This window comes from Topomyia yanbarensis, chromosome 3 (assembly GCF_030247195.1).
Source record: "Topomyia yanbarensis strain Yona2022 chromosome 3, ASM3024719v1, whole genome shotgun sequence".
Taxonomy (NCBI): Eukaryota; Metazoa; Arthropoda; class Insecta; order Diptera; family Culicidae; genus Topomyia; species Topomyia yanbarensis.
Genome location: NC_080672.1, coordinates 327336966 through 327364604, shown reverse-complemented (window position 1 = coordinate 327364604; position 27639 = coordinate 327336966). Strand labels below are relative to the sequence as shown.

The window sequence follows — 27639 nt, the reverse complement described above, 5'->3', positions numbered from 1 at the left end:
TACACCATCACGATCATCGGCGCGAACTACTAGTCCCCGGCAGTGGATCTAGCCTACTTTATGGCAACCGCTAAGCTACACTTTTTCGAACTGTTAGCTCTGGCCATTGGTTCGTTGATCTCCTTTCCATTTTCTCAGCAGCTCCACTAGTATCGGTGCGACTACTCTACTGGCCATATTACACATCCTTTCTTCTTTACACAGCTGTCGCTGCGAGACTAGCTCGCTGATTTCATTCTCGATTGTAACTGTACTTTGCTCATGCACATCATTCATGCTAGTCTCCAGCGGGAGCCGCGCGTTCGCTGTACTCGCTTTGACGAAGACATTCTGACGGCATCTCTTTGCGCCGCTTTGGGCCGGAAACTTGCTACAACTTTAGCGCATTCATTCTTGCAGCAGGTTATTATATTGTCTGAAGTAGATTAAAAGTTCAATCCCACTTTTATAACAACCTTATCGAAGCCACAACTTTGCATTAAAGATGAACCTTGAAATAGAGTTAGTTATGTTTCGAGACGAACGCGGAAACAAACGTGTACCAGTTATTACCGATCGGAAATCTGTTTTGCTGGCTATCCTCTCTTCCACGGGTAAACCGGTACAATACCGAGGTTGCTCCGGTCATTCCGAGTGGAGTGTGACTTTCGGTACTTTGGCACCCCGACGATCTGAAACCACTACTTTGTCTCACACCACCCATCTTGTGTCTGGTTATGGTCTTATGGATTACACTGACAGAGAGTCTCCCGAGACTGATTCTTCTGCTGCTCTCCAACCGGGCCAACCGGTATGGTGCCGATGTCCGGCGATGTCGTTGAAGCCTGGCGTCCGGTTCGCTGGTGCTCGGACGATTCGAACCGGGTGTTACGTCGTGTAGTACTAAACTAGTCCCCGGTTCTCGATCTATTCTACTCCGATGGAGCTTCTGCCGAACACGATTTGTTGTCGTCGGGCCAACTATGAAGCCCTGAGGTACTGTTCGTCTCGCAGAGCAGTACTCGGTTCTGGAAGTAACTTTGCAGAACCTTGCACAGATAGTCCGGAATCCGCATTCTGTGCAGCGCTACAGCGTTAGCCACTCAGCTAACACTATTGAACACGTTCTTCGCGTCGATCGTTACTACGGTGCAATAGCGATTACTCCTTCTCTTTTGCTTCGATGCTTTCTCCGTGCTCGCGATGACTGTGCGGATTGCATCCACTGTCGAAATCCCTTTCTGGAATTTGAACGGCCTCTGCGATAGGCCATTTTCACTTTTCGTGTTACTTGCAGGCCTGTTGAGAATTATCCTTTCCAGAAGTTTACCAAGAGCAGACACAGATACGATGCTGGATCTCCTCGTGATTTCCCTGGTTTTGACAGCAGCTTCTTAATTTTTAACCTTTTCAGATTAGTGATTTCCAGGCATATATGTAGCACTATCTTGAATATGTCCGGAAACTCCAGGATAGCGGTCTTCAGTGCCACATCGGGGCTACCGTCCGGACCGGAAATTTTCTTCGCCTTATCAGCTCTTTTGCCATTGTAAGAAGCTCGTCGGTGGAGACTCGATCAACGTCTGCATCGACGCATGGTATAGCCGGGGTTGAGTCGTGCTTCGGGAGGGGACGCTACACGATAGTCTTCAGTTTGTCAGCGAACATTTCAGCTGGTGTCGTTGGGCCCTTGCCAACACGACACGGTAAACGTTGCCCTTAGACGTTAGCGTCTACTTTTCAGTACAGCTCCTTGTAGCAGGTGGACTTGCACAGCACTATGTTATTGTGTTATTGTTATTATTGTTGTTATTTATCAGTGTGCAATAGGGCTGTCTCAAGAAGCTATTTCTGCAACCTATGTGCATTAACTGTACACCTATCTTCCCATCTCACCGTTGCACTTGACACTGTGTGCAGTGCTTTATGGTCACACCTATGACCGCGCGCCCGGCTTCCCATGAGCGTTTTGACGGTTTAGAGGCTGTTCTTCCATGTTGCTCAGGGATACGTTGCTCATGTACACATCCATACATACCATTTGGCACAAGTTTAGAGCGTGTAACGTCATGTCATCTAATCTGTGTAATCCTGTGGAGAATCATCCTAGCATCGCCTTGGAGTCTACGTCATGTTGGCAAATTTCGCATTGAATCCGCTTCTGTCTTTTCCTAATCTCCTTTTTGTCTTCTAGGTCCGAAGCGGATCAATCGACTATTAATTGATACGGTAAACTTACTAGCAGTATTAGTTCTTACTTCCAAATACATTTTCCTACAACTGCGCTATTTCATCTCTATCTTATAACAGAAGTCGATTATCCCTGTTCTAGTCAATATACGTATTCATTACATTATGGACCAGGTAAACCCTCAATTTTTTCTATTATTTTTATCCTGAGTAGCTAGACGAGTAAAGGCATTTTAGAGCTTCACGAAAAGAATCTCTGCCCATAAAGGACATGAAATTTGAAAACACTTGTGAGTGAACTAGAGCTTTCGGAAAAAGCTCATATTTTGTATTTGATTTGTCAATACAATTACCATTCGAATTAACTAGTCAAAGAAGAACCATTAAATTAAAGTAATTTGTCGAAAGAAAGTGTTTAGCATCTATATAGAGTCCCACACGCACAAGGGCGGATTTATTTCCCGAGAATGAGCGATTCGTCCAGTTTTGATCAAAGCTTATCAAGTCAGATCACTACGTGAGCATTTTGGGCAATATGAAACAAATTTTTATCGGGTGGGCGTAGCGTAGTTGGTAAAGCGATTGCCTTGTACACAGCGCACCTGGGTTCGAGTCCCGACCCCGCACATAGGGTTAGAAATTTTTCATAAGAGACTTTTCCAACCCGAAGAGGCAAATGACCTTAAGGTTATAAAACCTCTATAATCGAAATACAATTTTTTTTATCGGTTTCTATACTTTTTTATAGGAAAGGTAACAAGCATACACTAAGTACATATCAAGAAAAGCTTACATTGCATTACGTTTGCATTACCATTACCGTCAAAATTGGTCAGTTTCAACTTGACGCATTTTTTTTCTCGTTGTGCATTAGAAAAACCGACATGTGTGTAGTATCATGCCATATTTGCATTTGATCATGTCTACTGTTCGACTTTGTCATTTGCTCTTCAGTTGTAAAAATAGTATCGAAGCTCGAGCCAAAGTTTACAAAGAAATGTTTCGCGTGGCAGGCCATCTGTTCCTGTGGCCTGAAGAATGACATTTAAATCCCAAGCAGGACTATCAACTAGAAAATTTATGTGCATGACTGGCTGGAAAAACGTCGGATTTGGCATCTTGTCACTACGGGAAAAAGCTCAAGGAGTGGTATGCCACGAACAACGTCCAGGTGGTGCCCAAGAGCAGTTCAGCTGAATTCAATCGAACATAAGTTTGTAAAAAAGTAGCAGGGGAACCCGGGGCTATTCGGACCTACTTAAGCAAATCGCCATTTTAGGTGGATAGATAGGAAAAAAAATTACCAGTCAAAGGTCCTAATTGTTAGTTTGAAACTTCAGCTGCATTTTGGTGCCATAAAAGGTTCATTTGCACCACTCAATGGCAGCGCTAAGCGACCATTTGCAAACCTTTACGTTTTTCCAACCTTTTACAGTGTAGGGGTAATTCGGACCTCCCTACAGGGCAAAATGGTGGTTTTCTTTAATTTTTTACAATGTTTATGTATACCTATGAAATATTTATTAGACACTCCTTAAGAAGCAAAATATAAATTGTTTTACGAAAACTAAATCTGGTAGGTCATAGCTGTCGATTGGCGACTCATGTATTTTCTTTGCTGTGGCAATGGCGCAATGGTGTTCGCAGCCGCAAGCCGCTGAACGGTGGTTGACGGAATAGGGGGTCCGAATAGCCCCGTACGCTCATTTCGCACAAAAGGGGGTGTCTCGCACAAAAGTGAGCGTCTCGAAAATATCTGTGTTTTCACCCAAACAAAAATCATTCCATTAAATAGGAGCCTCAAGCTTTCCAAAACACTTAGCATTTATTTTTTTTCACTTTTATTTGTTGATTTAATTACGATTTAATACTCAAAATTATTGCTTCGGATTAGCGATTCCACGAATATGTACGATAGTCAGAAAGTCTTGCTATTTTTTGAGAAATCGAGGGTGTCCGAATTACCCCCAATGTCTTAATAGCCCCGGGTCCCCCTATGAAAAAATTAAAGGGTTGTGTACAGGACACAACCACAGTGACATTGAAAATGCAACTTTTTCAAGAGCGTGCATGTCTTCAGTAAAAACAGGTTACGGCACATGCTAGCTTACTCACCGATTCCATATGTTACAATTTGTTATACACCCTTCCCCCAAACGTAATTTACCATTTTCCCTCCGACAATAGTAAAATTATAAATTCTAGTCATGCTCTCTGCTATGCTTTTAATCTAATCGATTATTTCAATTAATTATTTCTTAGCTTTATACCATGTTCACACTACAGAGTTAAAACATGTTATAATAATTAACAACAAGAAAAGTGTCATCAAGATAGCGTTAAAACACGTTTTAACTCGTAGTGTGAACGTAGTATTAATCGATTACAATTAGCCACTTTGTGAAATACAATCTATGCACTCAGCACTCTACTGAGGGTAAGCCCACGCTCTCTAAATTAAATATTTGGTTTTACAACGAAATATGAAATATTTTCCAATAAAATTTTCCATAATTCATTCTTCTAAAGTTCTAGTTTTGAAATTTTCAGTTTTATATTATAGAACTTTAACAATTATGAATCTAGAACTTAACCACTGAAGTTCTAAACGTGTTTCAAAAGAAGCAACAAAGAAAACGGCAGCGTATACCAGTTTTAATGTTTGAAAAAATAAAACAAAAACGCAAAGTGATTGTTTCAATTCCAGTTTTGCTTTAAACCCTTGAATTTGAACAACATAAAATAATAATGCTTGCAAACCTGGGATACCAACTAATCGATGTTTTCTCTTTGTCAGATGGCTTTACTTTTAGGTTGGCTACCAAAGATCGCTTAATTTTAACCTTTTTAAAACGAAAATCAATTCTGAAACTGCTCTAACATAAACCCCCGCTAACACACCAACATCTTCAACATACCCCGCATTTCAGAGTAGACGCAAGCCCAATTAAGTTTGCCCGTGCTTTAAACATACATCAACATTAGGGTGGGACATGGTTATATGAAAAAAATAAAAATTTCGCTCCGAGTAACTTTTTGGGTCCCATTTAGCTCCCAGAACACCTCTGCAAATTTTTAGCTCGATCGGTGAAACTATATTTTTGCGCCCACGGTTTAAAGTTTACATGGGATTTCGTATGGGGAAACGTCTTTTGCGAACTAATTCTTCCAAGAGTCGCCCGGTACCTCCTAAAAATAAGTAGATGTCTGATTTTTATAGGAAATTTGTCAAGGAAACAAAGTCTAGAAGACCACGAAACGATCCGATGCTTGTGGAAAAAGTTATAAGGTAAAAACCGATGTATGCCCTGGAGATTAACGAAAATTTTACTTTTCATAGCATCACTGCTGCTGACGGTCGAATTATATACAAAACCTTTAACTTTCTCTTATTATACAGGGTGTTTGGTTCATGGTTAAGAATCTCTCGGGGGGTGATAGACTGCCATATTTGGAGAAAAAAATTGTTCTACACATACCATCAAATCTCAACCGTTACAGAGTTATTGAACTTTTTGTGTAAAAAACTTATTAGTCTTAAAATACCTCTAACTTTAAAAGTATACTTTGTATTTTAAATGTTTTAGTTCCATTCTTAAGGTGAGAAAATTTTCTATTGAATGGTGTTCTCATATCTTTTAAGTAATTAGTTTTAATTACCTTTTAACTGTAAAGTAGTTAAAAGTTAGTGTTTTTGAGGAGGTTTTTGCTAATTTTCTCGAAATAATGAAGTATGATTATAGCAATATCCAGTATCCAAAAGTTGAGTTTTAGGACGATTCATAATTTGTTCTTGGACGTCATTTTTCTATCTCTTCTCATTTCTTTGTAATTTCATTACTATACTTTTCCCGTAACCGACTTGCAAGTGCTTAAAAGACTCTAATCTAAAAAATATGCTTTATATCATTATTTACAAGATTTCATTGAAAAGCTGAGAAAATTTCCTATCAATGTATGTACAAATGTCTTTTAGTTAAGTGTACTAAATGATTTTTTACTAACGAAATATCTCAAAATTTGTGTTTTTTGGAGAGTTTTTTAATTATTCTAATTATTAATCAACAAAATTTATCGTTACTATTGTTCATTTGATGCCCCTTAATGTTCTCTATAACTTTTAATTTGACACTTTATCTACATCTCTTTTCATTTTGCTGCTATTTAATAGTTTACACAGCATGAGCTCGCCACAAATGTAGTGGGTTCGAAATCGTTATTTTTGCATATGAAACGATGTGATAAAAACGATTTTGCGTCGAAACTAAAAGAGATAATTGAATGGAGTCAAAGAAAGAACTGTAGAGCTTGCTGAGATGCATTATTTCCATGATAATAATGGTGATGTTTATAATTTACTATTTTAAGAAAATTAACGAAAATACTAATAATAGCACTAACTTTAAACTAATTTACTTTTAAAAGAATACTAAATTCACTTAACTGAAAGGTATTAACACATTTTTCACTGTAAAATTTTCCTGGCTTTCGAATAAAAAGAAAAAAAGTACAATAAGTGCCGTAATTTTTCAATTAGAGCTGGTACTAGTGAAAATAACATAAAAATATCCAAGTTGAATAACTCAAAATCATGAAAATAAGAAAAGGTAAGTGTATCATGTCAAAGAACAAATTAAGCAGCTCATCAAGACTAACAATCTGAATTATTAAAAAGATGAGGTTAACTATTATGATTTTCAAGAAATGAACGAAAAATCGTCTAAATTGTTTAATTTTCAATAAATTACTTTGAAAAGGCTATTTAAACTCATTAGCTGAAACATGTGAGGGCATCACTCAATGCGAAATTTTCTCACCTTTCGAATGGAACTAAAACATTTAAAATACAAAGTATACTTTTAAAGTTAGAGTTATTTTAAGACAAATAAGTTTTTTACACTAAATGTTCAATAACTCTGTAACGGTTGAGATTTGATGGTATGTGTAGAACAATTTTTTTCTCCAAATATGGCAGTCTATCACCCCTCGAGAGATTCTTAACCATGAACCAAACACCCTGTATACAAAAGAAGACTCAATTTATCCCTCAAAACTCTTGCGACGTGGCCAAACAGTATAGATAAATGATTGACACATTAAGAGAAGATCAAAACAAAATTGCATATACTTGGACAACCAACAACAGTGGTGCTAGAAAAAATAAATATTTTATCAATCGTCAAAGCATCAATTGGTTTCAGCTTAATAACCTTTTTCTCAAGCGTCAGATCGTTTCGTAGTTTTCGAGACTTTGTTTCTTTGTTAAATTTCCAACAAAAGCCATATAACGGTTTATTCTTAGGAAGCAATGGGCGACTCCTGGAGGAATTATTTTGTGAAAGTTAATTTCCCCATCTAAAATACCATGTAAACTTTAAACAATGGGTACAAAAATATAGTTTCAGGGATCAAGCTAAGAATTTGCACAGATGTTCTAGGACCCAAATGGTACCCAAAAAGTTGCTCGGAGCTGGAATCTATTTTTTGTCCCACCCTAATCAACATGCCAGATGCCTTAGCGCCAAAACACATCACGTATATCCGAAATATAAAACGTGTGTGCCAATAGGTTCATTACCCTACGTACATACCAACCACCAAAAGCATTTGGCGGCGTCTCATTAACCGAACGCGCACACAATCATAAAAATAAATTAATTTGTCCCATTCACAACGCAAACTCACAAGCGGCAAACAAACACGTTGTACCCTGCAGTGTTCAAACCCAAGGCCACTCTACCCACCCACTTTGCAAATCATCATGTACACACGACTTATCGCATCGTCCGGACGTTATTGTCCAGCTCCTACTCGTGCGAAAATCGAGCAAGGACTGAGGACGCAAACGAACACGCGGTACCTCTATAAATAGTCTTCCGTATCTGATTAAGTTGCTTTGGTGCTCCTTATTGTCGGCTCTGTCCGGGATAGATTGACTGATGTATGGGAGTTTTCACGTTTTCCGAGATCTATTCATTTTTGCTTGTTTTTCAATAGTGTGCTATTGAAATACAAAAACAATATAGCAATAAAACATAATCAATTCCCAATTGTTTGATGACAACCAGACGAAAATCCGTTCATAAATAACAAAGTTATTAGCGTTCAAAATAGTGATGCAAAAACGTGACATCGTTTGATTTTAGAATGACACCCTGCCCCAGATAGTGCAGTAAAACATTTTCAATGTAAAAAATTATGAAAATGTACAATTTGTCACAGTTTCTATTTTATATAAATTGCGTTGATTACATTGTCTCCATAACTGATTCACCAATCGATTTGGTTTTAGAGTTTTTTCGGTGAGTATACACACTAGGAAAACTAAGAGCTGGGAGTGGTTTCATATCACATCACATAACATGTAGGCCGGTTGTCTGTATAGAGCAAGACAATGTCGATGTTTGTCAGAATAGTTTAAGTTTACATGACTTTTGCAAACACGTTGCGAATTAGATTGATAAGAGATCCCTTATTTATCTATTAATGGTAACTCACACTGGCCCTTATAGTATTCAATAATTTATTAAAATTCTTAAGAAATTATTGTACAAGCCGATAAGGTACTATTTAATAACTCTATCATTTCAATTGTGTAGGTACATGACATTGAAAACTCAAAACAGGTGACATGCTTGGTTCACGTAATATCTATAAATAAATCACCATTATACAATTTCATATTGGTATCATTTTGTGAATGGTTAAAACCTTGGCAAATTTACGCCGTTAAAAACACTGTACTATCAAAAAAAATTATCTTGATATATTTACCGATCACCATGCATTGGTTCCGAATATCCCACTTCTGCTGACCATCTGTGCAGTCCTTCGCGTCGTCTTGCATGTTTTTTCGCGGATGAGCCGTGCAAGTATCTATAAATATGTCAGCTAGCAGATTAAATTCCAACACCACTTCGAATACTTTCCACTAGAGTCCAGTCAAAACACAAAGCGCACACCGGAAAACACACGTAGACGGTACGTCTCGCACGGCTTTTCCGATATCAAACGCGGACAGTCTAGCGGGCGATGATCTACTGCCAGTACCGGTATAAGACAATACGATATGGTACATCATAAAGTTTTCCTCTCGTCATCAAATCTGATCCCGTGCATACAGTTTATCATACAGATACGCGTTGTCTGCCTCTCTCCCATATCCTTTAATGCGACAGAATGAAAAAAAAAAACAGCCAGCTTTACGGGTACTCTGAGACTGTATCCAATATCTACCACTTGTGTGATATCCCCGGACCGGTTAAAAAGTACAAAAAACCGCCACACAGTGGTTAGTCAGGTTCGGAACATTTCGTGATTTCGGCCTGGTCCAAGCGAGCCGTGCATCCCAAATACAACCCGGTTTCTAATAATAATCATTTTTACTAGGTAGACGCGTTTAATTATCAGCTCTGAAACGACTGGTGAACTTGTTTCTTTTTAATGGTCGGTAGGGTGAATTGCCTATTCTGAACATATGGTGTCACATTATTGCGGTAATGACCCGAACGACAATTGATTAATTGTGGTTCAATTGATATCAAACTTTTCGCGGTTCTTTATACGAAATGCAGAATGGAACATCAAAAACATTTGTTAATGAGCGAAGCGAAACTTTTCTAATTCACAGAGAATAAAATGGGCAGAATATAATCATGATGACATTGAGATGAGCACCCTCCACACTCACTTTAAATTCTTGTGTGATCGCGTTTGTTTGTAAAAGTGTGCAAAAATGTTAAGATATGAATGCAGCACCATGTCGGATTTCTTCAGATAATGCACTGCCGTGATACGCATAATAGTCCCATATGGTTAGGAAATCCACAGTAAATTGGACTGTTATGCGTATTATGGCAGTGCAGTTAGGTCTCGATACTACCAGCATTAACTTGATCCTTTTTGGGCTTGTCCACCCCCTAAACGCGTTACGTAATTTGTGAATGGTCCCTAATTTTATCAATAACCATGCCAAATGACTATTGCTGAATTGGTGTTTTCCTGAACGTAAACAAACAACGGCTAAAAATAATGAAACATGACCTTACTTCTCGCCAAATTTGAAATAGCCGCCGTTTCTTTGAAGATACAAATATTATGCCAAGTTCATTTTCAGTGTGATCACTTCTAAAAATTATGCCAATTGACCATTATGCCGAATAACCGTTATGCTAACTGACCTTATGTCAAATGACTATGCCAAATGACCCGAACCTGACGACGCGTACGATGCAGCGATGACGCCCGTCATGTGCCAAAACGAACAAAGAGTACCAAGCAACATAACCTTGCAATCGAGTCTGGGATATTAGGCATAAGGTATTTAGCATAACGAACATTTGGTATAATTTATTTTATCTCCAGGATAACGATCATTTGGCATAATTTTTAATTTTGCGTAGTGAGGGTCGTTTGGCATAATGAACATTTAGTAAAATTTTGATCACATTGCAGGTCATTTGCTATTTTGTAATCTGCAGGGAAACCATTAGATCAGACATAATTTTAGATTATGCAAGAAGTAAGGTCATTCGGCAGAATTTTGAACCGTGCTACTGCTGATAGTCCAAAATTAATTAGTTTATTCTTCTTTAGAAATTATTCTGATTGCAGTTGAAAATCGAAATAGTGAACTTGCGCCTTTCGATTTTTTTCCTATTTTCAGCGTGCGGAACTAAAGCGCAACTGGTGTAGATGATGCGCAAGTTGATTCTCTAACATGTGCAGAAGATGCACATTAGTTGCCCACTCTGCAAATAGGGGGAAAACAAAAGGCGCAAGTTCAATTTTTCGATTTTTAACTTCAACCAGAATAATAAATAACATTTACGCCTAATGTGGCTACACTACATCGCTTCAAGTCGCATGCTGTCTCACGGTGTCTCTGGTAGAACAATATTTATACATAAAAAATCAGTATCGTTGAAATACTCACTAATTGAAAGCTTAGATACTCCTCTTCCATCTGAGACTAAATTTGAAATGTTCTACCGGGGGGTCTACAACAATCTTTTTTTCAACATTTTGATGAGATGATTATTTTTGAAGACTGCGTTTTAACGAATAGCTCTCAGAAGATATCTCACTGTTAGGATGATTAATCTTTGGGCATTCAGTATCAGAAGGAGAGACTTGTTACGTTAATAAATACCTCTGAAGACACCAATGACCGACATTTAGCCAATATTGCGTTCATTCACATTTTAAATTTCAATAATATTTCTATTCGGTATATTTTTTTTGTCTATGGCAGAACAATATTACCACATACAAATCAACATCACTGATGTACTCACTATTCGGAAACTTGCTTCTCTTTTAAAGGAGACTAGTTTTGAATTGTTCTTCCTAAGAGTCTAGAACTTTTTTATTTCAGAAAAATAAATATCTATTTTTATATAACATGGATACTATTACTCATTTGTACGTCGATCTAGGAAACTAACTTTTTTAACCTCTATGAATAATTGGTATCAGAAAATAAATTTTTAGTTTATGATGTATGTGTATTGTGTTCGTTGAATTCAATTTCATAGTTATGTGTATGTACCTATTGTTTAATATTTAAAGTTAGAGAACTATTTTTACAAACGAGCATCCCTTTGCTCGAGAAGACATGTTTTTGTAGATCGACTTCAATGATTACAGTGTTTGTTAGTATATATGTTATAAAACGTGGGCATAATAACTTCTTCCTACTTTCTAATATTTGCTTTCTACTTCAATGGTAAGTGTGATAAAACTATCTTTGTGAATTAACCTTCCGAAATTGGTTGAAATTTTGAATACTTTCTCTTTGGATTTGCGGTCAATACACTAAAATATTATTATATTTTACCAGACTTCCCACGAGCATCGACAAGTTTGTACCTGTGTACAAAATTTCGTGTATGCGTTCAACCTCAAACCGCTTCGATGTTCAGGTTCACCTTTTACATCGAACCTAAGCGAACGATGTACAGACTCTAGTTCAAGCATCCGTGTACGTACACCGGGTGCGTACATGAGAACGATTCGCACACGGCAAAAAGAGTCAACGCTAGTGATGATGAGAGTGAGGAATTCCACGAAGATCCGTCCGAAAATCATTAAAATCGTGACCGACCATCTTAGATTCCGATGAAACTTTGCACGTTTCACCGTCATGGAAGACTAAATATTTTCCACATGTAACAAGATTATTTTGACTCAAGAGCAACTTTTCAAAAGGGCGTAAACGTTTCTATATGTATGAATTTCAAAATTTTTTTGTTCGATTACTATATTTTATACAGCAAAACTATCTAAGAACAAGTTACAGGGAATGAATACTTCTGTCTGAAAAAAATATGCACTGAAAAAAATGTTGCGTCATTTTTCAAAAAAAAACAAAAATTTATGATAAAAATTTGAATTGCGAAAAAACCCATTTTTTCAAATTTTTTATATTTTGTTACCAAAAACCTAAAGTGAAAAGGAAAATTTTGAATGTGATTGCATGATGGAGAAAAAATCGGTAAAAATTTTTTTCTAATGATAACTTCGTACATGTTAACATGTATACAGTTTAATCATCAGACCCTATGGTTGAAATATATTTTGGTTGCTTTCATGTAACTTTCAAATGGTTTACAATATCGCCTTCATGTCAAAAAGAAAGTTGCAGGAAAGTTTACGGGCCTTTTGAAAAACCTATTATTTTTGATGGAGAAATGCGACTAACTTATGAAAAGGTCGTAATAAAACAAAATAATTGCGTTTTTAAAACAAAAGTTAAAATATCTCGAGAGCTGCTACATTTTAGATATTTTTTGTTAAGAGCGTTTCGATTTAGAATGGCGTTTAGAATCATATTCAAAAAGAAAATTGTATTTTTGACTGCAAATAGTAAGAATTATAAAAATATGTCAAAAGTTGTTGTTAGGAAAATTTTTTTATTGAAAGCTTCTCCATGATCCAAATACACTAAAAAAGTTGCTTTTATGTCTTTAAAACGATTAGCATTAAATTTTTCACATTTTATGATGGGGTAACGCGAATAACTTTTGAAAAGAGCATAATTACACGAATTAATTGTTTTGAAGGAGCAAAATTTCAAATATCTCGAATACTATCGCATTTTGGAAGATTTTTGTTAGATGCATTTTGATTTTAAATGGTGCATAGAATTATATTCTGTAATAAAATTGCAATTTTGTATGTCAATTAGTATGAAATTTAAAAACATGTACGAAGTTATTGTTAGAAAAACTTTTTTACCGATTTTTTCTCCATCATGCAATCACATTCAAAATGTTTCTTTTCTCTTTAGGTTTTTGGTAACAAAATATAAAAAATTTGAAAAAATGGGTTTTTTCGCCATTTAAATTTTTATCATAAATTTTTGTTTTTTTTTTTTGAAAAATAACACAACATTTTTTTCAGTGTATATTTTTGACAAACAGAAGTATTCATTTCCTGTAACTTGTTCTCAGAGAGTTTTGCTGTATAAAATACAGTAATCGAACAAAACATTTTTGAAATTCATACACGTAGAAACGTTTACGCCCTTTTGAAAAATTGCTCTTGTATCAAAATATTCCAATTGCCAGAGAATATCATGGAGATTCATACAGTGAACACACTTGCAAAGTTTCGTTCGAATCGACGATGGTCATATTTTGCGGTCGGCCGGTTTCTCATGGAATCCCTCGAGTGAGAAAGAGAAAACTGGTGCCACGAACCTATCTGTACGCACACCATGTACGTACAAGGGGTTCGGTTGTGCAAGCGAACATGTGCTCGTGTTTTGGTACGAAATAGCGTGTTTGAGTTCGTACATGAAGCGTGGGTGTGGGTTTAATATAAGAACCAGAGCGAACATTGTGTACGATGTTCATTTGGGAGGACAGTATTTTATCTTGGAAATACTACTATATAAAAAAAACGTTACAATTTTTCGCATCTATCGAGTTGTGAAAAGATTTCAACTGATGTGCTTTTGGGCCAACATAGGGTTATAAACCTGTTATAATAACTTTTTAGAAATTCTTCAAATCCGCGAAACAATACTCTTTTGTTTATATTTTGTTATTAGAGTTTTTTGCTCGGGATTCTTTTCCGACCCTTTTCTTATTCAAAATTATATCATTTTCGGATTCCTCAGACCATTTTACCATTATGTGATGTATATAGATCCGTTGTTTCGTCGATTAATCAAATCTAAATATTTGTTAAATTGAACTTTATAATTTCAACTTTCCCATAGTTTCTATAATAGAATTGCTACTTTGAACAAATACAAAATCCCTAAAAACAGATAACATGCTGGTGCTTCCAAACATTTTCCTGTTGTATACAAAACAGAACATGAAATGATTTTGCGGAAAATGTTATTTTCTACTAAAATGTGAACCACTGATTTTATGTGTTTCTAAAGGGAGAGTCTTTCGATCGTGTTTTAATTCATAATTTTCAACGAAACTAAAAACGAAAACAAATCTAAAAAAAAATATTCAAACAAATTATTCAAAGAATCCATAGAACGGTAATAGAATTTTAAATGAACAATAATTTACATAGGAACGCCCAGAAAAAATATATTTCGAAGAAAAATAAAATGAAGGATTGTTTTACGAATTTCAAGATACCTAATTATCAACGCGAAACTGACTAAATGATGTCTTCTTCTTTTTTTAACATAACAAGTCCGTTCCTCTGACGGTGTGTGCTCATTGATTAATCCTCCCAAAAGGGAAATATCTGTTTTCAGTTACAAATTGAAAAATTACCCTAAAAATTTACCTTCGAAATGTTTAAAAAAAAACAAGTGTTCTATACCCCCCGATAGAACATTTCAGAGTTACGCTCAGATGAAAGAGGAGCATCTAAGCTTTCGATTAATTAGTAGTTTAGCGATACTGATTTTTTTGTCTAAATATTTTCTACCAGAGACACCGTGGTCTGACATCCCGAGCAAAGTCGAACAACAAAATTACAACAAGTAGAAATCATATTTTGATAATAACTTCAAATTGAAATCTTATTTTGATATCAGTTTTAGATTTTTTACATATCACATCAAATTTTGATTTCATTTCGCTATCCTTGTTTCTTAGAAGAATTTTCTATGTTTATATTTCTTTAGTGAAACATCAAAGCGAATACATATTTTGTTATCAAAAAAAATATCAACATCTCAATGAGTTTTCAATTTACTCTCACTGATAGCAGAATTAGTTTTCTGTTTGATGTCATAGGACAATTTTACTGCTCTCCATTTTGATCTTTTAACCGTTAAAACGACAACAACCTGAGTAATCATTTGCCGAACATCACAACATCAAGCTTAGCTTAGACTCCGTTCGGGATCGTTATCGCTCCTAATTCATAACTCCCATGTTTGAAACATCCGGGCAAACGAGTGGCGGATCTTCAACGGCTTTGCGCCGCCTCGGGTCCTTGAACCCGGTTATGGGGCAAAGCCGCATTACGCTGGCTTCGTCCCAAGTGCTAGAGCAATGTAACAACCGATGAAAAACTTGGCGATATCTTGAAATGATAAAGCTAACTTACGTTTGGATCGAATGGTATATAATTCGAAAGAACTGCTCATGATATAAAGAAGGATAATAGGGATAATTTTGATTTTTGAAATGGTGTATGGAAAGCCAAAACTCACTGGCGATCATAATGATGATAACCAAAACAAAACATACATCTGCTGGATCGCTGTTTTAGTGCGCTGCATTAACAAAAATCAAACAATCCATAATTGCGAAAATGAACACACAAGAATTTCAAAAGTGAAACTTAAAAGAACTTCTCCTTTAAAAGAAGGCAAAATCAGTTATAAAACGTTTTCGCTCGAAAAATGATCAGTATCAGGTAATGGAAAACAATACATTATTATCATTGCTCAGTGCAGCTTTTCCCTTATGGCTCATTCGTTGATAAATTACCACATATTCGTCTGTTATGTCAAATGACCTTCAGTGAGAACATTTAGCAAAATTATTCCAAATGTCCGTTATGCTAAATAACCTGCAGAATGGTCACTTCTCAAAATTATGTTAAATGTCCGTTATATCAAGTGACCGTTTTTCAGAAGCTAAAAATAATTATGCCAAATGTCCGTTATGCCAAATAACCTGCTGTTCTGGCATCACTGGCAGTTGCACCATTGCACCCGTGTCGAATTGACAGATGCAACAAATTTGCTGTCATGCTGACAGACGACGAGGTGCATCACGAATGTAGAGCGAGGGAACTGTGAGAGACAACATAAGTAAACAAACAACGTAAGAAGGAAAGCAGGATAGAAAAACACAATTTTGAAAGTGATGGTAGTAGAATAGCAAAATACGTTGGAGTAAGCAATTAGAAGTTGTGAGCAAGGAAATTATTCGGATAGCGGATAGATTGCAGATTAAGCTGTACTTAAAAAACTAAGATCCAGAATACATACGCGGAGGCAAACACTGAACAAGTACGGACGGTACAGTTGAGATTATCAATTCCGAAATAAAGCGAAGTAAGTGAACGTACAAATTAATTACTAAAACGGATAAAATGAAAAATGTGAATACTAAATTGTAGATAAATTGCGATAGACAGCGATAGAGGAAGGAAAGGAAGAAGCTGCAAAGTAAGGAGAACAAACAATTGTGAGTAAGACAAATAATCGATTATTTACGGTAAATTAAAATAAAGTAAAAAAGGCGGATTTTCAAAAATCTTGTTTTCGCCTGCCGTCCGAACACCTGCAGAATGGTCACTTCTCAAAATTATGCCAAATGTCCGTTATATCAAATGACTAGCAAGATGATCATTTCTCAAAATTATGCCAAATGGTCGTTAAGCCAAATATCCGTTATGCTGAGCGTCCATTATGCCAAATGGCCCGCTTTCCTGCTCCCCAATAATTAGGAGGATTATAAACTGCCAGCCTTAAAAAAACATTAGCATTACGAAACCACTACATACAAATCAACCAGGAATTCAAACATCCTTTTTTCAGACACCAGCGAAACGTCTAGCGTCAACTAGAACAGAGAAATTTTAACCATAGATGACGAACTGGCTAATTTTTTTCTGGGAAAGGGTACATTCTGTTATATGGTTTTCCAAGAATTGGTACTGTCGAGCTAATGGTTTCCTGGAGAAAATTATTTTCTAGGTAAAAAAAACTTCGGTGTTTTAGGGCAAATGGTTTCGTGAGTATGTTGTAGAACCAGGTCAAGTTATCTAATCTATAAAATAACCCACTTGGTGAAACGGCATCGACAATGCATACTTACAATATATTTTATGGTTGATTTTGTAAGCATCAAAAAAAATGATACGAATTTTAGAGAAGTCTGTGCAACTCAAAGAATTTTTACATACATCAAGTAAGCCTTAAGGGGGTCCCTCATCAGCCAGTTTTAATTTTTTTTGCTTCAATCGTTAGAATTATCAGAGAATATTCATGCAAAATTTCAGAGTATAGCTGATTAACGTCTCATGCCTGTGAGACTAAGGACTAAGGAAAATTTTTAATTTTTTTTTCGATAGTTGTAGAGGTAGATTCTCGGAAGGGTTGCCCGTCAGTATCAATCACTACAATTGCAGACGAGACGGTTAATGTCTCCCACTAAAACACTGCTTAAGGCCAACTGCTGCGAGGTGTGATTCTGAATGTGGTATTCATTGTACGTTTTAGATATGCGCGGGCGCAGGGACTTCGCGATTGTGTGTATCATCGCGAAAGCCTCGAGCGTTTGTACTTTAACGTGTTCGATCGCGTATGCATTTGTATGTCACGTGTGCTAACGTGTATATAACTTAGTGTGTATAAATTCGGAGCGTGAATCTAATATTTAATTTTCGTTGTACAGTTCAGATGCTGGAAGAAAGTGAGAACCTCAATATCACAAGAGCTCCCGGTCATGTCGCCATGGGGAGTGTTGTCTAGTGGATGAGCTTTATTTTTTTATTAGTCCAACTGAACGTATGGACCTAAGTTGCTAAAACGGAGCGTACAGATTTCCAAACGTGACCGATTCATAATCGCGCGAACACGAACGTTTGTAGGTTCGCGTTTGAGATCACTTTTGTACTAAGTACTAGAACATTCCCTTATTACCGGGGTGTTATAAAGCTTGCGCGATCGCGAAAGTAGGTGTGCGTGGATGATTGCGAAGGATTTAAGCGTTCGTAGCGTGTTTGTCGCGTGTATGTGACTATAAGTTTATAAAGTGCTAATGCTCACTTAGTCACTAGTGTTTGCGAGATCGCAGGCGTAGGTGCGTGGATGATCACGAAGGACTCGAGCGTTTGTATTTTGACGTTTTTGTGGCGTGGGCGCTAGCGTGTATGTAACTTCGCGCGCATTATTTTTTTAACCGTGTGGCCATATTCGCATGTTATTGAATGATCACGCACAGACCGTGAATTTTATACTTAATTTGTAGTGTGGGGTTCAGATGCTATAAGAGAGTGAGTTCTCCTATTTCACTAGAGTTCTCGGTCAAGTCGTCATGGAATGTCTTGTCTAGTGACTATGAGCGTCATTTTTTATTCGTCGAATTGAAGGCATGAGTCTAGGCTACTAGGATCGAGTTCTCTTCTAGTTGAACCTAAAGACTCATTTTAAATGAGCTACAATTTCACAAATTTTTCAAGTCTTTTCAGGTAAATGTAGAAACCTATTTATAATAAATCTTTTCGGTTTTATTGCTTTGAACAAGAATTGCGAGTTGCACTTTTCGCGACAATTAGGTGCCACAGTGACAAGGCGCTATACTGACTGGATATGGATATATGGATCGGAACAATTTTCGTATCAAGAAATATTTAGCAAAATCCTACAAAATTTAGGAACGTTCTATTTTTTTGGAACATCTTCCAAACAGGGAAATTTTTAAGCTTTAGCGTAATCCCAATAACTTTGGACGATTACGGAACTCCCTATCAACGTCAGTTGCAAAGGATAAGACTAAAAGCAACACATGGCTCAATGACCCAGTTTACAGTATTTGCAGCAATATACGATCCAATAAAAATTTTATATGAAACGCACATTAATTTGTTACGCTGGCAGCAATGAAACATTTCACTTTCATTTACTTTTCCCTTCGCCGTAGGAAAACCCATACGAGCAAGACGATCTTGCATGTTGTAATTTCACGCTCTTGCGTTGCGTTGCGTTGCGTAAGCACGGTATATTTCGTAGATTGCAGACTGATGACTCTCATTTCCAGCCAGACTACTTGAGGAACATTGTTTGGGAATAACAATTGATCCAGTCCAAGCGAGAATTTCGCCTGAGAGCCACCATTGCTGGCCACGACCATCTTTACCGTAACTTGGGATGAGAAAGGAAGTGTTGATGTGGTACTTACTTAACGGAAGGCCCCGACTCAGTGACACTCCCATAAGTACCACGGATTGGGTTGTGGATGGGTTGTTAGTCAGGATTCGCCTCAAGCAAGCGATGCGACTGAGAATATATTTTCATGTACAAGGAGTTTAAATACTTTATTGACTGTAGGATCCGCAAATGTAAAACAACTTGAACTCCGGACAGCCGGCTGTCGGGAGTGTTGTCGGCTATATAAAATGGACCATAAATAATGAGTTTAAAGCGGTGCGTTAGTCTACATAAATTTCAGCAAATTGGAAAAGTGGTATTGTGGGCCATTCATAAATTATGTCACGCAAAGATTGCCCAATACTAACTCTCTTATATTACCGCGTTTTATATCCCGTTTGTCTAATACGAACCAAATGATGCTTTTTTTTAGCACATTACTGTTACTATACGTAAAAGTGTCACATGTTTTATGGAATTTCTTATCTTTAGAACGGCCGATTGCGTCAAGGCACGTGGAGTGCTCCCCATCCATTTATGTCATAATTTGCCATAGCTCTTCCCCATAGTAGCGTGGCAGAATTTATAAATGGTCTTTTGTAGATATTATCACACACATCACGCAACTTCAAATTTTTCAACTCGTTTGAGTAAACGTTCGGATATTGCAATGAGAACGCGAAACAGAAAAAAATATCGATGCTACGCTACTAAATGATATTACACAATATCTGCAGTTTACAATTCAAATACGACCCCCCCCCCCTCTCCAAATAGTACCTACTTAATCTTAGCTCAATACAAGATGAAGAGAAAGAAAGGTTGAAACATCTGACACTCCCAACTGTGCCAGTTTTACACTTCCAAAACCAAACATGGAGGTCGGGCCACTGGAAGCAAACACAAACCTACGGACGAGCATCCCGACTCCTCAGCGGACGATGAAAAGAAGAAAAAAAAAAGCCGAGCCCCACTTTGGATTTTCCAATGCAAGCTCCTATGGACACCTTCCTTCTCGAAACCACCGATAAAGAACAACCATGACCGAACCGAAACAAAACCTATGGCAACACAAAAGCCCACAACGTCATTTGTTTATGCTAACATCCCCCCGTTCACCGGCTTCGTCAAAGAAAAATGGCAAACACACACAGCAGGAAAAAAATAAATGAATAAATCAATAAATTAATAAATAAATGTGCCCACCTTGGTGCCCACCTGTATCATCTTGAGCTCATTCTACGAAGTGTATATGTATACGTGTATATATGTACGAGCGTGCTGCAGGCTAACAAAAATTCTCATAAATCCGCCATTTTTATTTGCGTCTTTAAATTTGGTAGCTATAGGAGACGATTTTTAAAATGGTATCCAAATGCGTTAAAAAATCTGAGCCAGTTAAGAAAAATGCTGGTGATCGGGTGTTGTGGATCCAGCCAATTCCGGGAGATGGCAATTGCCTTTACGGGAGCCTCGTGCACCAGCTGTTTCAGATTCATCCTTCCGATAGAGAGTTTCGAAGTTCCGTGATGGATATGCGGAAGCTAATTTCAAATCATTTGCAGTCTAATCTTGAGAGATATTGGCATTTTCTTCTTCCCACTGCAATGGATCAAGTTTGCTCGGATAATATCAGTGAGACAGAATGTGTTTTGATGTATCTGGAGATGCTAGCGCAGGATGGGACTTGGGGCGGCGAAGAGAGTCTCTCAGCTGCCACTGAAATTTTTTGTTGTGAAGTGGTTGTTTGGCAAGCTAATACTACTCATCCAATCATCTTCACACCAGAAGTCGCGACCGTGGACCGTTCAATTGCCTTGTATTATACAGGAAGTCATTACGATAGCGTGAGTTTACCTCCCATTTCCTGCTCTGTGGGTGTGTATTCTCTTTCACTTGACTTTTAAATAGATATCACTAGAATGTCTTTTCAGCTACTGTTGTGGAGCCTTCGAGAGATCACTTCGATCTCGACGCCCCTGCGCATTCAAAAGGAACAGGTGATATTGACTGTATTCGTATCCAAGAACCACTGACGAACCCAGAAAGCTATGTTAGTGCATTACCGTCTCCGATCGATCTACAACCCACAGTTCCTGATTCAATTTATCCGGTACCTTCAATCCTAAGTCCTACATATAGTAACTCTGACCTCGCGCCAATCCCATCAACCCACACTACACACAACTTCCCTGCCAAACAAACAACCATACCTATTCGTCCGCTATGCATCCAACCAGTTCCCCCACCCACGAGACATAAACAGTGCGACAAACTCTCTTCCCCAAAACAAAACTCAACTCATTTATCACCGGATGAAAGGAGCCAACCCTCAATGCGAGTAAACAATATTTTGGGCCTTTTGCGAATGGCCACTTGGAATGTTTCAGGTTGCCGAAGAGCAGAGAAGCGAGAGCGGATTGATCAGTGCCTTTTCGAAAAGGAGGTAGCAGTCGCTTTACTCCAGGAAGCTAATATTGATTCCATAAGAAGCGAAACGAAAAATTTTGTTTGGTATACTGGTTCCGTTTCAATAAATCGGAAAAGAAATTTAGCGATTCTTGTATCTAAGTGGCATCCTCTTGTTGTTGCCCACGTTAAAGCAGAAGGAGCCTGTATCCAAGTTGCTCGTATACGGTACACTGCTGGACTTCTAACGAGAGACTTACTCGTCATAAATGTTCATGCCCCTAATCGTACTAACGGAATCTATTTGGGACGCCTCGGGTATGTGCTACGTAAGAGGGCTGATAAGGATATCGCAATATTAGCCGGTGATTTTAATAGTCATTTGGCATTCAAGGATTCATCTGAAGATGAGAGGAAAGTACTGGGGAAAGTGACTTGCCATGAACACTGTAATGAAAATGGTGTACAGTTGAGGTATTTCTTAGTGTGCCACGATTTAGTCGCTCGTTCTATGCAAGCTGACAAGTCTCTCACGTGGACGTGGACAAACGGTATCATGCGTTGGCCTTTTTTCTAGCTTATAATTCATATATTCTTTCTGTAGGTATAATTTGTTCGCAGTTGGATCATGTGATCGTCCCAATTTATTCAAAGCATTACGTAAGAAGTATCAAAGCTCATTTTACCCCTTCTTTGAAAAGCGATCATAAGCTCGTAACTTGGGAATTATTGCCGAATAGGAATGCAGCAAAACCATGTGTTAGGGCCAAGCAAAAAATCAAGTGGGTTCGACGCCCCCCTGTAGTCTCCATCCCGAGAACGATTTCTTTGCAGGATCCGAATGCATTGGAGGAATTCCATAGGGAGTTGCTAAAGTCTAAACCTGAATCTCTGACCGGTCCCATCAGCCTCGCATGGGATAAGTATGCTAGGTGGATCCGTAGAGCCGCTGCCAATGTGTTTGAGGAAAAAGGCCTTCACAAAGATCGCGAATGTCGGAAAGCGGTTGCTTTGGTTTGCAAGTACAAGTTCTGGATGTCGTGGAAGCCCTCGGATCGGATTGCATCCAAGCTATCAAAATCTGTGACCGAACTCAAAACGTTGATGAAGCGTGCTGATGAAAATCAGTGCATTCAGTTTTTCAAAGATCTCGAAAGGTATCCCTTGGGGGTGCGTATAAACAGAACACATAAGTATTTGAAAGAACATCGACAACACGCCACTCGACCAATGAGAAACTTCAATATTCCCATCAGTGAATGGCAACGGACACGAGACGTTATAGACGGGTTACCGGAATTGATCTTAGAAACCGACGGTCAGGCAGTTCAGCCTGGCCCTACTCTGAATGATTTACGTCGGTTTTTAAATTCTATGCATAACGGTAAAACACCTGGTCAAGACCAATTACCAACGGAATATTTGAAGTATGCCGATGAGTCAGCAATCCAAGAGCTTCAGCATCTGATGAGTAGTGTTTGGGTCAGCAATGTTATGCCTGAAATGTGGAAGCGAAATCTTATCATCCCCATTCCTAAAATACGAAAGCCTACTTCCGTTGCCCACTATAGGCGGATTTGTCTGACTAGTACCGGGTATAAAATGTACGCCATGTGGGTGCTTGAAAAATTGAAAGAATACGTTGGAGAGCTGGGGTATCATCAAGCAGCGTTTCTATCTAATCGATCGACCACGGACCATTTGTTTGTTGTGCAACGAGTTTTCCAAGAGCGATGGAATGAGGGGGTGCCGCTAATTGCCATGTCCCTTGATATAGAAAAGGCTTTCGATTGTGTCAGTTTAAAAGCTCTGCCAGCAATCCTGAAAGGTAAAATATATTTTCCTTTGATTAAGGATGATAATATTCAGTTCCTTTTTTAGGAAAAGGCGTTCCTCATTGGTTGATTAACCGAGTTGTCGAATGTCTGCGCGGTGATATCGAACAGACGCTTTGGAATGGTGAAATGTCTCATCCTTATGCAAGGAATACCGGTGTGAAACAAGGTTGTCCTCTTAGCCCCTTCATTTTTAATTTGGTGATTGAAGAAGTTTTGACGACGGTGGAGGAGATTCTCGAAATATTCACACTGAATCTGACGATGAGAATCCGTTTGCCGATAGTGCTTGTGTATGCAGATGATATCATAATAATTGCTGAGAATGTGGCTGATCTTGAACGAATAGTTGAATGCATAAAAGAGAATTTAGCGTATGTTGGAATGAAGCTGAATGAAGATAAATGTAAAGTTCTCGTGCGAGATCCAAACCAACCCGCTCCGGAAAAACTGAATGTTCTTGGTAGAAGCTATAATGTGAGGGAAAATTTAAAGTACTTAGGAACTGCATTAACGCCGCGATTGGACCGACCATTAACTACTAGAATGCGTTGCCGTAATGCCATCATAACATCCAAAGTTATCATGAGCTTTCTTCAAAAACGAGAGCCAAGCTGGGAGTTGGGGCGTCTTATATACGAGACCGTTCTGGCCCCGGCAATGTTGTACGGAACTCAAACAGCCGTACTTACGAAGCGCAGTCGCAAATCGTTGCGGAGATACGAGCGACAAATAGTGTATGAGATGGCTTCTCTCTGTTATCACAACGATGATCAGACAGTGAAACGTTCCATAAAACTACTCCTCCGTGAACGAAGCATCACCAAGAAAGTACGAGTCCATCAGATGCGGTATTGGGGGCATATACAGCGCCGCCCGATACATCATCCTATACGGGCAGCTTCAAGGTTGACCGCTAAGCGTTTGCGTCCTTGTCGTCCTTCTCATACCTGGTGGGATTCTATATTGGCGAATATGTCTCGATACGGAGAACTTTCTTACAACGAATGGCAAAACATCGCCCAAGACAAAAGTAAACTCCACAAAAAACTCGATGAAATATACGGCATTCCAGAGTCCAGCGACGAATCCGCTCAAGAAAACAATTGAGCTGCACTAAATGTAACTTGACTGCAATGTTTAAATAGCTTAAGCTAATCCCAATGCGCGGGTATTTAATCTCATGTTGTAATTTCACGCTCTTTCCGATAAACACCACGGATCGATTTGATTTATTAAATGCAAATTGCCTATAAAAAACCAGCCACTTTTCGAACGATTTAGCAGTAGAGCAAAGCTTGCTCGCGGAGGTGATTTTCACAACCCGAACGAAAATTACTAAAAGAAGGTATTTAGAGCGGTTGACGTGGTGAATACAACGCGATGACTAACACAGCACAATCCGCTAAAATTTGGTGCACCTACTTCAATTCCGATCACCTGAAACCTAAACGTGGCTCATGACAGCTATGCACGTATATATTATCAATATAGTAAACACAGCTGGGATGGCTAGTATGTATACTTACACAAAAAGGTACTTCTCATCACAGGGAGAATAAGCTATACGCTACGGTAATTACTGGGAAACCGGTTACTAGTCGTACCCTTTCATGGGCCAATTACCGATGGTGGAACCAACAACGTTGTATTCACTCAGTCACGCTGTACGCATTATTCTTTTTCTTTGTGAGGAATGAAAACATTGTGCGACCGACAGCGTCACCCTTACAAATGCAGTAATAAACTAATACCTCGCGCCTGTTCAGAGTCGTTCTATCAACACTATAAATTTGGCTGATAACGAATTGTGAAATGCATCTGCGTTTCAATTGTATTGAAATGCTATAGAAGATTGTAGGAGATACTAGCGTTACCTTGTGATAGTGAGAGCAATTTCCACAGGTGACTTGCGATGTTATTTATCTATTGCTCATCAAGCATATCGGATCGAATGATTTCGCAATTGAAAATAATGGAAACATGATAAGGGTAACGAGCGGTAGAAAGAGCAATCATCGATATTATTACATGTAGTGATAAATGGATTTGTTAATAGTTTCTTAATTTTTCTCGTATCATCTAAATGTTGGGAAAATAATCCAGCAAACCAGTTTGTGATTAAGTAAAATTGTTTTCCATTTACATATTTGAGAATAAAGCATTATTATGCAGTGAAGACCTCATTATCAATTAATTAGTTATATGCTATTATAACCTGACACTTTTTCTGTAATTTTTTGACCAAATATTATCTGTTCAAGAAATTAGAATCAAAATAATGGCGATGAAAGCTAAAAGTATGAGTCATTACACATTGCTGCGAGATAAATTATCGAAAACAGATTTTTTCTATTTTCAACACCCTTCTCAAAATTGACAAACATCATGACTCGTCAATTAAGCAGTGGTTGACGTGTTTTTAATGAATTGGTAGTATAAACTAATTGCAACTTATTCATTAGTTTTATGATCAATAAATAAGCCTATGATATCGTGTTGTGAAGCTGAATTTTGTCGACCTAAAGACATTTTTTAAACACACTGAACGGGTTAATTTTAAATTTTACCCAAGCATTCTGCATTGATTTTCCTTGCATTATAGACAAGCAAATCAGCGACAAAATACATGAGCCACCATGAAAGTCATTGTCATGGTCATTTACCAACCATTAACCTCAAAGCGATTGGTTACGTTTGTTAGAGCCGGTGATAATCTTCCGTACACACTTTTAATTTTTCCACTCACCCAGAAAAATATACAGTCGCGGCACGCCGGATTTCTCTTCGGCCAAATTGAAGACCTTTGTCCATGGTTTTGTTTGGTCCTTCAACGACGCATCGATCGATGTCCGCACTTCTTCGATTTTGTTGGCCATGTTTAGGGTGCTATCGAATACTGAAAGGAAAAAAGGACTAGCTAAATTCCGGGGAACGGTTTGAGATTATTTCAACGCAAGATTTAAAATTCACTCTTGAAAATACTATTTTTAGGACGAACAAGAACGATGGAAATGTGTGCGTCGGGAGCATCCGCACGGAGTTAAGCTTTAAGTGATTGAATATAACGATTTTTCTTGAGGCACTACACAATATTATAAAGCTTGCATAAAATAAAGAATAATCGGTTGCGAAAAATGACGCAGTCACTAACATTTTTTTGTATAATTTTGTAGTCCCAAAAGACTAACAACGATGATGGCACTGCACGACACTTATTTCTGACAACGCAAAAAAAAATTCACCCACAGAGATCAGCAGACGCAGCAGGCGTTTGTAATTCCGAAATGCCGCTCCGCTCCGCTCGACAACAAAATGACAATCACGCAATTTCATTGCAGTGGATCGGCACACCTTCTTATACACTCTAAAATTTCTCAGCTTTTTTTGAAAAGGGCCAACAAGCAATCATACAACTAGCGAACAAAATCAATAGATACGCATTAAAAACGTAATATTAGGCAATCCATGAGACGTTTCTGATCAGCTGATTATTTCTTGTTTACTTATTCTGACATTACTCCGAGGGGTGCGACGATTCGATCGATTCGATCCAACATCAAACAATTCGGACTAACGAAAGATGTTCGTCGGGAGAGTTTTTCTGTTCGCATGGAGTAGACCTGTTGACAGAACCCACCGCTGAATTGTCAAACAAACGTCTAATGGATTGCCTAATTTCTTAACAAAACTTGAGGCACGGGGAAGAAAGTTGATTTTCTTTAAATTCCAGTCTTATTTTTTTGTAAATAAATAACTTTTATCAAATATCTAAATTACGATTAAATTTTTCATTCGGTACAAAAACACATTTCTAACCCTTTAACGATTGAATTTGGTTCGCAAATGATACTTTTAAAGAGAAATTAACAATTTTTATAACGAAAATTTTATTTTGCTTGTATTTTGACAGCT

The 27639-nt window shown here is 37.9% G+C and overlaps 1 protein-coding gene across 6 annotated transcripts in view; it reads right to left on the bottom strand.

Moving 5' to 3' along the window:
- LOC131688628 (receptor expression-enhancing protein 5) overlaps nt 1-27035 on the bottom strand; it is a 28983-nt gene extending 1948 nt beyond the window's left edge. For 2 of the 6 annotated variants that reach the window (XR_009305268.1, XM_058973021.1), the window contains exons 1-2: nt 26879-27035; nt 26474-26623 (exon numbers count right to left, since the gene is read on the bottom strand). Coding sequence is in view for 5 of the 6 variants with exons in the window: in XM_058973021.1 (XP_058829004.1) it covers nt 26474-26603 (130 nt within the window). In the remaining variant the exon portion in view is untranslated. Of the gene's footprint in view, nt 1-8943; nt 9702-25145; nt 25154-26473; nt 26624-26878 lie in introns of those variants that run through there. The other 4 variants (XM_058973023.1, XM_058973026.1, XM_058973025.1 and 1 more) reach the window with 4 other exon arrangements.
- Between the last annotated feature and the right edge of the window lie 604 nt (nt 27036-27639).